We start from the raw sequence: 13,278 nt of genomic DNA on the forward strand, positions 1-13,278 counted from the left end.
ATCAAAGTGGATTCAATTTAAAAAGTAGTACGACCAATTTAGAAGTTTCTATTGAAAAACAAAACAAAATCTTAGAAGATTCTATTCAAACACAAAATTTTGAAGGAAGTTTATGTAAAATCTAAAAATTTAGAAATTTTTGTTAAATAAAGAAAATTTTCTATTTGAAAGAGGTCAATGAAATGAGAAATCAATATATAATTTTTAAATTACAAAAATAAAAAATTATACACATCAACTTTTGTTAAAACTAGTTTATTCTATAAAAAATAATAATAAAGTGTTTTGGTTGGTGGAGAATTCTTAATTAATAGACAATATTGCATTCGAAAGTATTCACATTTAAGAGATCAATTGACCGAAATATATTTAACATTCTATGATATAATGCCATTAAGTCTGCTGACTGATTTGAATATTCAAAGAGGCATCATTCGAGTTGAATATCACACGGAGTCTTTGCCGTACCATATTATGCCCAAGTGGACTTTCGTTGTGGATGGCGATTTATTTGTGATTCCTGTCGCAATTTATATGGGAGTTTAATTTCAGCACCATCTCAGCAGTCGACAGTTATAGAGATAGAGGAGGGAATACATCGGCGGGAGACGTGAGAGCCTTACGTAGCCTATAGGCAAGTGACGTGGAGGGGAAATCAAAGCAATTTATTTAGCAGCCGTAGCTTTTTGGGTTTCTGAAGCCAACTCAGGCAATAGGAAAGGAGGTCGAGACTATGTTTTGAAGCCTTTGCGTTCAAGCTTCAACATATCTCATCGCTCTCTCGTTTGGAGCCAACGTAGCTACTGAAGGGTTCAATAAAGTTGGCACATCCTCAAGTGGAGTTATGGCAGCTTCTCTTTTCTGTTGGGAAGTATAGGGATTACTGTACAAGTGTACGAGGGAGCTATACTGCCTTAGAAGGATATTAAAGTGAGCTCTAAATAGTGTTTTCTTATTCAAGGGATTGGGTTAGCATTAAATAATTATCTATTTAAATTTATGTTGTTGATATTTTTTCTGGGAGGATTTCTGTGAATGTAATTTTGTATCAGCTTTCTACATAAACACATAGGCTTTCCTGTTAATTTTTTATGCAATGACATTGGTGTACTGGTAAAAAAATGTTAAAATGAATATCAGGAAAGTTTTCTTAGTGCAAGTTGAAACAAGTCCTAAACAGCAGATTGGCAAACTGTTCGACAAAATGCCTGCATAATCAACTGTGGGAAAAATCGTAAAAGATTTGCTTTTAATAAAGAGGGTGGTTATCACATCTCTAGTGAATTTTATGATTGGGAATTTGAACTTGAATAGAAAACAAAATTTTCTGCAAATTGTTAGCTCTCTTTGAGAGTTATAGAAAGGCTTTACCCAATATGTCTTATATGCTTCATACGAACACAAGAAGGTGTATCTTGTTTAGTTGTAGGAACGATCTTTAAATAGCGTTTCAAACTTATTGGCTTCAAAGATTTAATTCAAAAATGTGTTAAAAATGTGGGTTTCAAAGAACTCCTTAACCCCAAACCATCAAGAGGGATCTAGTGGATTGGTGCTCTAATATCATTGATTATCTGTTCGTATGTTTCTATGTGAAGGAAGTGACCTAATAACTCGAGCAATTTCACAACTTGGTAGACGTGATAAAAAATAGACGGACCCTAACAATGGCAAAATAGATAAACCATAGATTTTGCTTATAATTAAGCTTCTTTGAGCTTTATGGTGGTATAGGGTAACTTTAGTGGTAGAGGTTAGGTCTAACATGTCAGGGGAGTTGAAGTTGATGTTCAATATATAGTTTAGGTTTTTGGTACTTTAAAATTTCAATTATATTAGATGATCTACCTTGTATTGTTTAACTATTGTACGCTTTGAACTTAGAAGTAGCCATGTTAAAACGAATACAAGGCATGAGATGCGCCTAACTTTAAGAAAGAGAATTACTCAACAAAATTTTCCAATCCCAACCATTACATACGTTATTGATGGTTAGGCTCCTTTAGAGTAATCCTTGTTTAAGACAACCAAGTTATATAATGGTTGAGGACGAATGCCAAAGCATATCACAAGAATCAAAAGTACTAGGCATGCAAAATAACGAAAACTTTGAAGCATTTCAGAATGCAATTAACGTTGCCCACATTTATGAAAAAAGTCAGTAAGTACAGGGTTGGTTGAATGAATCAAGGTGCAATAAATAAATTTTTTAGATGAGAGGAAGTCCGATACAAGCATGGGTATCTTGGCTGACAGAAGGTGACAAGGCTCTAAATTCTTCTGTATTTAACAAGGAAGGTGTAGGTCTTTAACTGGATGTTATTCTTCCAGAAGATTGACAGTACCAAAGTATCATGAAGCAGATTAAACTAGTTTGGAGATTTTTTTTTCTTATCATCTTACTTAGGGGAAACAAGCATGGGTATCCTGGCTGACAGAAGGTGACAAGGTTATTAATTCTTCTGTATTTAACTAGGAAGGTGTAGGTCTTTAACTGAATGTTATTCTTCCAGAAGATTGACAGTACCAAAGTAATATGAAGCAGATTAAACAAGTTTGGAGAAATTTGGCGACTATCAATAATTTTTTTTTTCTTATCATCTTACTTAGGGGAAATGAGCAGTTGCCACCCATGTACACAATGCCTCCACGTTAACCGTTACCTCCCCCCCAAATTACCGCCCAAACAAACCCCGGTACATGCACACAAGCATGCCAAAACAAATCACTATGGACACCAATAGCAGTTCATTTTTTTTCATTTTTTAGTTTTCTTGATTGCTGATTGGTCCATTTGTGCAAAAAGTACTATAATGGCTATTGGGGGGTCTTAGTGGCGGGTATTGGGCAAATGTTTTAAAATGACACTTTTAGACCACCTTGCACTCTACGAGTTCAACAAAGAGCTCCGTAAATGCAGGAAAGCTGAAAGATTAGCTTAAGCTCTTCATTCACCTACGAAGGTTCATGGAAAAAATCGGCAAATTTTGACTTACGGATTAGGAACTGTAGGTGCACGAAGTTACCTGGGCAGCTACTGGGTCATTTCCCCTAATCATTTTTTAGTAGCAGAAAGACTGTCACAATCACTTCTAGTAGGGTTTCCTTTTAAACTAAGTTGCATGGGTACCTCCCCTCCCCCACACCAGGAAGAGGTCCAACTGGTTCAGACTTGGTTTGACCAGGTTACTGTTTTTGCCCTGTGGGTTTGAGCTGGGATCGAACTTGGGCGAACCAACACCAAAAAGTTCGAACCCAATTCAAACCTGCAGCGAAGTGGGCCCTGCGGATGGCTGGAAAGTATTTTTCTAGGCAAAAATTAAATGTTTTTTGGCGTCACAACCCTAAAATTAAATGCATTTGATGTCAATACCATTGTTGCTTTTGCTGTTGATCCCATTGGCCTTAGAGCAAGTAATACCAGAGAAGAAGAAGATGACTATGAAGAAGAAGATGAAGATTGAAGAACTTAGAATATTAATAGATTTTCATTCCATTAGTTAAACCATGGACGTGAAACAATGATACTTGAACTTGATATTTTAAATGTTTTGAATCTTTGATGTTGAAGTTGATTGAACTATGTTATTATATGATGGTATGATCACTATGATTACAAGTTTAATTGTTTATGGTGTTTTAAAGTTTTTGTTGTTAAAATGTGTTTATGTTACTATGCTACATTCTAATTTTAACTCATGCTTCATAAAAATGCATATATATATATATATATATTTTTTTTTACATGTTTTTGTACTAACGAAACCAAACAAATTCAAACCCCTTTCCAAAATTTTGACGAACTTGCGAACTGGTTCTTGAACTTGGAACTTGGAAACGAACCTGAACCGAGAACTTAGCTTATAAATAACCTTTTAGTACGAACTCAAAGTTTTTTGGACTAAATTTAAATAGATTATAGAATAAGAGAATGAATTCAATTGAGATAATTAGTAAACTTGTGTACTTAAATGTTCAGGTATTCGAAGAATGAACATTGCCTTCGTATGTTTTTAAAATATCAATGCTTATGGAATTGCAGCACACAAAGAACAAACTTGATATCCTTTCCCCGATCATGATTATTTCTGTGATGCCGGCAATAAAGAAGTAGATGTGTAGGTGTTTTGTTTCGTCTTTGGATATTGGAAGGTTGAATAAGGCATCTTGTTGTATTGTGAAATATATTGTCACATATTAGATAGAAAAATCCAAAAGAATAATTTGAATTTCATTTGATGCTCTCGCCCTGATCATGATTATTTCTATGATTGCCTGTCTTGCAGACAGTTATATCATTGTGCTATTGTTGTTATGCTCAATGCAATAGAAGGCTGAATGAACACTGACTCAGGAAAATAGAATATCATAGGTATGCTTTGTTAGTTGCTGTATTTCAAAATCTTTGGTGGGTAGATAATGAAATGGATGGTTGATAGAAGTTCCTTGATATTATAGCCGCAGCATAATCTGCTAGGTAGATGATGTGTGTTATTGATCAACACATTTCCTCTTCTTTTGTCTATTTGATTTACTACAAGAGTGGTTGACTAGTGTACAGGAAGATTATTATTGTTATCTCCACATTTTTTGTTTTACAGTGTGTGAGATTACAAGATAGATTTGGGTTACCCATTAAGTGTAAGCATGTTTTTGTGATGCTTGTTTATTTATTGCCACTTACAGTTATATGTTATTTTGAATGCTCAATATCAGCTATATATTGTAGATCGAATCCTTGTTTGGAAGTTTGTTTTAATGCTTTTCTGGTTCTCCCCAGAGATATTCATCAAAAGATAAGTTCAAGTAAAGTTGAGCTAGAGTGAGACCATGGAGGCAGTAAATACGACAAGGCTAGGTTCAATGCTTCCAATAAAGCTCTTTATGGCACCTCAGTCTATATCAGGCCGAAAACGTTCTTGCATAAGGTGTGCTTCAGATGGAGAAGACAATGTTGTAACACTGCTTGACTATGGAGCTGGCAATGTCAGAAGCGTTAGGAATGCAATTCGCCTTCTGAACTTTAATATTCAGGATGTATGTTTTATCATTGGCTATACATTTCTATCAAAAAATATTTTCAAAGAATTATATTAGATTTGACCAATTAGCTTATAGTCCAGTCATTCTTACCATAGTTTGAGCATTATTCATAATTTTCTAGATTGTACAACTAGAGATCCATATTCTCTCTACCAAGGGCAATTTTCGCTCTGCTTTTTATAGTTTCAATGAAAGATTGTGATGGGGCTTGAATTTTAAGGATTTATAACAGTTGAAATTTTACATAAGAGCTATTATAACAGACCACATAAAGAACTAGCATTGGAGAAACAAATTACCTTTTTGTTAATCCATCCTAATAATTTTTGCTTCATATATGAATTGGCTTTGGTTTGAAGGAATTTTCAGTGCTGCACTTCAAATTCGTTTTGCATTTAGATCTTTTATCAAGAGACAAATAATCAATGGTTGCAACAGAAACAAACACATTACAGTTGGCAAATGCAAAGATTCCAATTACAAATCTCTAGGAACTTTTATAATTCTGAAGTGGCTGCATTTTGAAGTTTGCCTATTATATATAGTGGCTGCATTTTGAAGTTTGCCTATTATATATATATATATATCTTTGAGTGGAATTTGATTTTTTTTGGATGATTCAGCAGTCTTAACCATAGTTTACAGACTCGGACTTGGAGAGTACTTGGCAAGCCCAAAATTTTCAACTCGGCAAATATTTGACAAAAACTGGACAGCTTAGAAAGTTCTACAAATTTAAATTTTTTCAAGAAACATATTTATTTTGTAAGCTTCAATTATTTATTGAAAATTGACATCTCAAAAGAGGAAATTCATGTTTTCTTTAGCAAAAGCAACATGTGAAAAATACATTTTAATCAGTGTTTTCACTGTGTCAACAATTTCACCCACATTTTTTTGTGCCTATAAAATCACGAGAGTTAAATTTGTGAAAAATCGCCCAACAAAAAGACCTCAGCAACTCGGAGAGTTTGCAATCTCTGCTCTTGACTACATCAATGATACATGGATGCCAAAGGCATATATCTGTGCTCTGTTTCTGGTATTTGCACACATTATAAAAGAACCTTAAAGGAAGTATAATTTATTATTATTATTTCCAAATGCTCTTCAGCAATTATAAACAACAAGAATTACATTTCAGTGTACAATAGTTGCTTGTGGTGGAGGAAGGCGAGTGTAACTTGTGAAAGCATGCTCCCTTGAGGGTTGCATGCATATATGGTACTTAATTTTTACTTTTTACATCTACGGAAGATATCATGGAACCTTCAAAACGAGAAAAAATATCTTGCTGAGGGCCAACCAACTGGCTTTGTTGTAGGTGTTACAATGAAGACAAGATACAAGCAGCAAGCTGTAGTTCATATCCTCAACATTATCATAATTAAAGTGTATTACGATTTGGAGCTTTAATGGTATTTTAAATTCTTGATTATTTTCATTTTATCGATTCAGATTGTTGTTTGAGTTGTTAAATTTATCTATATCTGGCCTTATGGAGTTTTCAGTAATGTGGACTACCTTGGGATAGATGTTGGCATATTAGGCACTCAAGTGTCGATTGGAACTACACGTTATTAGGATAAGGTGTATAAACAGGCAGCTTTGCTCACCTATAATCGTCCATTTTAATCAAATATATTCTTTTTTCCCATTAGTATGTTGTGATATGAATGCCTTAAGGGCATATATATATATATATATATATTCTTGATTGGGGATGTTTTGATGAGGGGTTTTCAAGCGCAAGTAATTTGACAAAAGTTTGAAATTTGCAAGTTAAAAACCAGGACTAACACAGTGCAGCTTCTGAATTTATTTTGATCAAAAGGTATTAGAATTGGCTTCTTTTAACATTGTTACGATCTCTTCACATGACACATTCTCCATTTGATCGTATACGAGTCATTTTCCCATTTCCTATGAAATTGTTTCCAGACTGGGCATGTGTGTGTTTCATATTTTTGATTATTCATCATAGTGACTTTCTGGTTATCAGGTAAAAAAGCCAGAGGATATACTTGAAGCCAAGCAACTTGTCTTCCCTGGAGTTGGAGCTTTTGCAGCGGCCATGGGCATGCTCAATAAAACTGGGTACAGACAATATGTTGTTTATGTTGAAACTTTTGGTCCATTTGCTGCAAACTGAGAATGTTTTCTACAGGCTTGGATGATAGTTTTATGAGGATAGTTTTTCCTGCTGAAGGAGATCTAATTTTTCTAATATAGATAGTCCGATTATTTTGTAATGTCATGGTTTCCATTCCAGTCAGGGTTGCATATTGTTTTCAGAGGTCTCTGTTCCGATAGAATGAGAATTTTTATATATTGAATGAATGGCTTTCAGGATGGCTGAAGCCTTGCGTGAATACATTAAAAATGATCGCCCCTTTTTAGGCATCTGTCTTGGTCTACAACTACTTTTTGAGTACAGTGAGGAGAATGGACCTGGTATGGCTTTATTTCTCATTGAGTGTGTTCCTTCTTTAAGGTTTCCAGTTATCTATGATGAGCAGCTGCTATCCATCTCTGTTTTTAAATTTTGAAGAGCAGGATGTTTAAACCCTTTGTAATCATATTTATAATTCTCTCTGAGTTTGGTGGGAGGTTTGAACTAAATCAGTTTTTTTTACTCCCATCTTTGTTTCCCATTTCTTTACAAAACCCAAGATGAAGGAATGTCTTGAAGAGCTAATCTCATTCTGTAAGCACCTTGATTCTGCAGCCCTAACAGAAAATGGCAGTGGAATTAAGAAAATTACCTGCTCAAGTGGAAATTCATATTCTGAATTTGTGACATTTCTTCAAGAGGTATTTAAGAAAATTAGTTATAACAGAGAAAGATGTCTTTTTTTGTTTTTTATTGTAAATGTTGTTAAATTTCAAATATTGAAACTAGAGTACAAAAAGAAATGGTTTCGTGCATGCAATATACAGCTAGTTCCCCTACCCTGTAATTAATGTGACATCTGGACCAAGAAACAAGAACAACAACTTAGAGCAAAACTGTCGAGAACCTCTTATAATAGAAATTACAAAGAATTGTGGTAGGGCAGACCTTAAAGACTCAGTCAGAAGACTTCAAGCTTTAAGCAACATTATCATACCGACTGACCAACTTTTTAACAGGGAAAAAATAATAAAACGTTGCGTTGGCAATGAAAATAGATGCTCTGGTAGGAGACATTGTGTCCTGAACTTAAGTAAAAGAAGAAGAAAGGAAAACAGTTTGCTGACCATGAAATAGTTGACTCATTGGACTTTGGAGAAATGGCCTCCTAACTTCAATATAAAATAGGAACAGCCTGCTAACCATGACATTCAACAATGGCTTGCCCAGTTAGAGAAGTAATTCCCAACTTTAGAAAAAGACCATTGCTTCCCAACTCTGAAACATGGCTTTCTCACTCGAAAATTCCTTTATAGCCCATTGACCTTTTTAAAGCAGTAAAAAAGAAGATTCAAAATTACAGCAGAGTTTGTCCAGAATTGCAAAAAACGGTAATCAGTGGTAAAGCACACAAAAAAGTAACCTGGTAAATTGGAATAATGTTGTCACCCAGCAAAAAAAAATTCAATTTAGACAATTACTGCATTGATTGTTTAGGTGAATTGAAGGACTGACTGACCATCTCCCTGTATCCTATGATGAAAGGGTGCTTCTGGCACTTTCCAAGTCCAGGTTGCTGACTAATTCTTAACAGTGAGTTAAGGACTGAAATGACGAAACGTGTCATGCCATGAATTTTTTTGCCCTTCATTGGTAGGAAAGGAGTAGCAGAGCAGATACAGCGGGAGGAAAATGAAATGACCCTTACTATATAGGCCACTGAATTAAATAACAATGAATAATAATGGCACTATCAATGCTTAAAAAAAACTTATTGTATTTTGTATTACAGACTTTAGCGGATCCTTACAGTATTGAGAATAAGCAAATAACAGCTTCTAGATATAGGTAATGTCAAGAACCTGGAAATGCCTTCATGGGTTGCATGAGTCCCTGAAAATGGTACTCCTCTCTGCCTGGGCACAATTTTTGTGGTAGTTCGAGTCTGTTCCTGTCTGCCCTTTCCTGAATATGGAGAACAATATCGATATTGCCAATTTACTCCCAAACTGCCGTTTTTCTTCCTATGAATCAGGGTTGTATTCCTAAGTTTGCCGTTGACCCTGTTACTCGCTGCTGTTGGACTTTGCGTGTGAACCTAAGTATAATTCGCAGTCTTCAAATAGAGCCCGATCTGATATAATTAAATCCGCCCATCGATTTAAAGAATCGTGCTTTGGGGTTGCATGTATTTGGGAGCAATGATTACAATTCAGAATATTCCCTCCGTTTCCTAATGATGGTTTAGAATTTGAAGATTGTTGAGCCGACCCACGCGATTTCTCTGAGAGTAATTGAGACCCCTGCCAAATCGCTAATCCTCCTCAATGCATCTGGCCGGTCTTCAGGAATGACGCGTCCCCATACTCAGAGTAATTCGGCGCTCATAAGTGCTTCCAATAAAAAATGTTGTCTAAGGGTGCCTTTGCAATTTCGAATAAGGATGAGAGATTTTTCCACTGAATGGCCCGCTAGGAAGGAATGTGCCGATCCGCAAGGTGCTACCCGATCAACCACTGAAAAATTAGTTCCGGCTAGGTTGAAACTGCCGCCCACTTATTACATCCGCCTATGGTGAATAATCAGTCGGACCCGAGCTCGTCTATACCCTGTGGTATATAATGGTTGCACCATTCGTTGCCCCCTCGAAATGTGACCACGGCCTTGCGATTTGACAGTAGTATGCGCGGAATGGAGTACCCAAGCCGACAGCGAACAGCACACGAATTTCTTTGGTCATTTTTATGAGTTTCGAATTGAGGAAGAAAAGCACTCCTGTTAATGGCGAGTTTAAAGACATAGGTTGCTAATTTCCAGATGAAGAAATCCTCTCCACTACTGTAGTAAATTGGTCTCCTAATTAAATCCTCGATGCTGGCCCTAGGCCACAAATTCGCCCAACTTGAAATAGCTGAATGCTACCTCCAAGTGCAATAATTCGGGTGATATCTCACATGCTCAGAATTGCTTATCCATGAGAGTTATCGTTCCCACAGATAGACTGAAAATTTGCAGACCAATGGCTACAAATTGCTCCAAATGGAATAGAGAAACAAATCCACAAATCGCTTGCTCCAATGGGTGCCTTATGTCCTCTATTTATTCACTTCGCGGAGAAGTTACTGGAAGTTTTCCGGAATCATCTTTTATGATGTACATTTAATTATTAAACTAAACTTTATAAAATTAAATAAATAACTTTATAAAGTTAGAGTACAAACTTAATTTAATATTAGAACGAGTAGGCCCCACTAACTGAATTATTTTCCCTCCGAGAGCAAAAATGTAATCATCCGAAGACAAAATGACCCTCTTTCCTTAATCATTTGCCTACGAGAGTCGATGATAGGCAAATTCTCTGTTTAAATTTATGTCATGAGAAAGGGGACATGACAGAAAACCTACTGCACTCTGCTGCAAAGAGGTTGCAGCGCTTGAGAAATAAAGGAAATCATCTAGGATAGGGATAGAATAGATGGGTTTGTCCCATCTGCTAGATATATGTATAAGGAAAGACATATGTAATAGAATGAGGAGATAAATGTACGGATATGTATGAAGGAATATATGAATAAGTATGTTTAGAAGGTAGAATGGATGATTGTATATGACGTAGTAGGAGATAAAAGATTAGATGAATGTACCGGAATTCCATATATGTTATACTTCAATGTTCAGTTTACTAACAAGTGCTCATCTGGATTAACTCCTTGCTTCCTTTTTATAATTGTGTCTGTGATATAAATACAACAGGTGGAATGTGCTTGGGGCCCAGAACTTCAGTCCGTGCTCCCCATTTCTCTCGCTAACACCCATATTGAATTTGGCCTAATTTTGTATTGATGTTTAAAGTTGGTGATGCATATTTCTATCTGGGTCTTTGGAGAATTTTAGTAGTACTAAGGAGACGAGGTGAGAGAAAGTGACTCTAGAATGGTTGAAAATATTCATATTCAGGAATTTACTTAAATTAAAAAGTCTCCCTATGGATTTTTGTGAAAATAGCTTTGGCAATTGCCATTAAAATTGAACATAACTGACTATCATAACCTTATTCAAGAATTGATTTAATAAACTATCTGGGACCAAGGTCCATTAATGTAATGTCCCTAATTTGGGACATTAGAGAAAATTAAGTCAAATGCATAACATATTTTAAAGTGAATTAAATGGAGCTTAAGGCAGATTATTTTAAGTCATTTAAATATTAAAAAGGAGGTCATTAGGTGACGAAAGGGGAAGAAGACAAAAAGAGAAGAAGCGAGTAGAAGGGTCATAGCTTGAGCATTAAATGATGGGAAGCTTCATACTTTTGGATATATTGGGATTTTGGGGTTTGTTTCAGATTTTCTCTTTGAGAAAGGGGAAGCTTTGGCCTTCGGTTTCTGTAACTTGAGGATGGAAACCTTCGGGGTCCTCTTGCCAGATCGTATGCTGACCTGGTTCAGCATTGGTGGTGAACTCACATTGGAGTTACTATTTACCGCATAGATTAATTGATTAATGCACACAGATAATGAACAAGAACAGCAGAACTTCTTCTATTATTCGCATATGCTAGAACATTACATTATGCTTGATAAGATAAGATAAGATGATTTACAATGTACTCAGACGGGGTATAAATACTTTCTGCCGAATCTTTCCGAAGGGGTCCGATGGCTACAAAACAATCTTAATCTACCCGTCGCCTACAAAATCTTTACTGACGACATCAACCCGTCAACTACACAATCTTTACTGATGACATGAACCCGTCGGCTACACAGTTTCTACCGACGACAGTTACATGTTTCATATTCTCAAAACTGAATTTTCCTATCTACATCCCCTTTGTGGGACATTTGGAAATTTTAAAGTCCACTTCATCCAATATTTGAAAAATGATTTTTAGAGCTAAGTGCAAGTTATATAAAGGGCCATTTTTAAAATTGAAAATGGAATAATGTGACAAAAGGAGAAGAGAATGAAAGTCAAGAAAGGGAAGCTGAAGAGTCATTGCTTGGGCATTAAAAGAGGGAGATTTCATTCATTTCAGCTATGCTTGATTATTGGATTTCAAATCATCTTGCTCTTGGAGAAGTATGAATGCAAGCTGCTTTCATTTTCAGAATCAGCTTTGAGGGCGGAAACCCTCTAGCCGGACAACAGTGGATGGGAACTCATTTTTCGTGGGAGATGTCATTTCAAGTGTCTCACTTGTGCTTACACTTATCTTCATTGTCGAATCTGGAAAATCGTCTTGCTCTTGGAGAAGTATGAATACAAGCTGCTTTCATTTTCAGAATCAGCTTTGAGGACGAACAATAGTGGATGAGAACCCATTTTTCGTGGGAGATGTCATTTTAGGTTCCTCACTTGTGCTTACACTTATCTTCATTGTCCAATCTGGCTGTCTTTGCTGTATTTAAGATTGGAAAAAAATTCTTTATTGTATTGTTGGTTTTATAATACAATAGCATATCTGAAGTTGTTTGGAACTAAGTATTTTAATGAGCATCTTATGGTTTATGTTGCTGGTTTATTTGCATTAAATATTTATTTATATTCTGAACGGTTCCTTGCGACAAATTGTGGAAAATATCCATACGGGATATTACATTTAACCACGAATTAGAACAATTCCATAAGTATTGGAGGATTAGCAAACTTGGCAAGACTTGCCATTTTTTTGCTTGTCGTCAGGAAATAATGTATCAGGTGCATCCCGTTAGTGTGTCGAGAGCATCTCAAGCATCTCGTTAGTGTGTTGGGAGCATCTCGTTAGTGTATCGGGTGTATCCCGTTAGTGTGTCAGGAGCATCCCGTTAGTGTATCAGGTGCATCCTGTTAGTGTATCAGGATGTATCCTGTTAGTGTGTCAGGAGCATCTCGTTAGTGTATCGGGTGCATCCTGTCAGTGTATCAGGATGTACTCCGTCTGTATCGGGATGTATGTCGTCAGAATCGGTGACAGGGTGTGTATCGGAATGTTCTATTATTGTAGCCGACATTTTGTATGTGGCCGACGGATACCTTCGGGAAGGTTCCTCAGATAGTATTTATATCCCGCTTCGGGATCATTGTAATCATCGGATCTTATAGCATTTGAAGCATAATGTAATATCTTGGCATATGCGAAT

At 36.0% G+C, this 13,278-nt stretch overlaps 1 protein-coding gene across 2 annotated transcripts in view; it reads left to right on the plus strand.

Annotated features, from left to right (window-relative positions):
• The first annotated feature begins 399 nt into the window (after positions 1-399).
• Positions 400-13,278, plus strand: part of AT-HF (HIS HF) — a 181,886-nt gene continuing 169,007 nt past the window's right edge. Inside the window, exons 1-5 of one of the 2 annotated variants that reach the window (XM_089818262.1) lie at positions 794-930; positions 4,287-4,372; positions 4,781-5,037; positions 7,046-7,140; positions 7,394-7,497. In XM_089818262.1, coding sequence (XP_089674388.1) covers positions 4,831-5,037; positions 7,046-7,140; positions 7,394-7,497 — 406 coding nt within the window. In that variant the 5' untranslated portion in view covers positions 794-930; positions 4,287-4,372; positions 4,781-4,830. Of the gene's footprint in view, positions 931-4,286; positions 4,373-4,780; positions 5,038-7,045; positions 7,141-7,393; positions 7,498-13,278 lie in introns of both variants that reach the window. The other variant, XM_089818261.1, reaches the window with a different exon arrangement.

Source organism: Cupressus sempervirens, chromosome 3 (assembly GCF_028749045.1).
Source record: "Cupressus sempervirens isolate cs-2001-9-10 chromosome 3, ASM2874904v1, whole genome shotgun sequence".
In the NCBI taxonomy this organism is placed as follows: domain Eukaryota; kingdom Viridiplantae; phylum Streptophyta; class Pinopsida; order Cupressales; family Cupressaceae; genus Cupressus; species Cupressus sempervirens.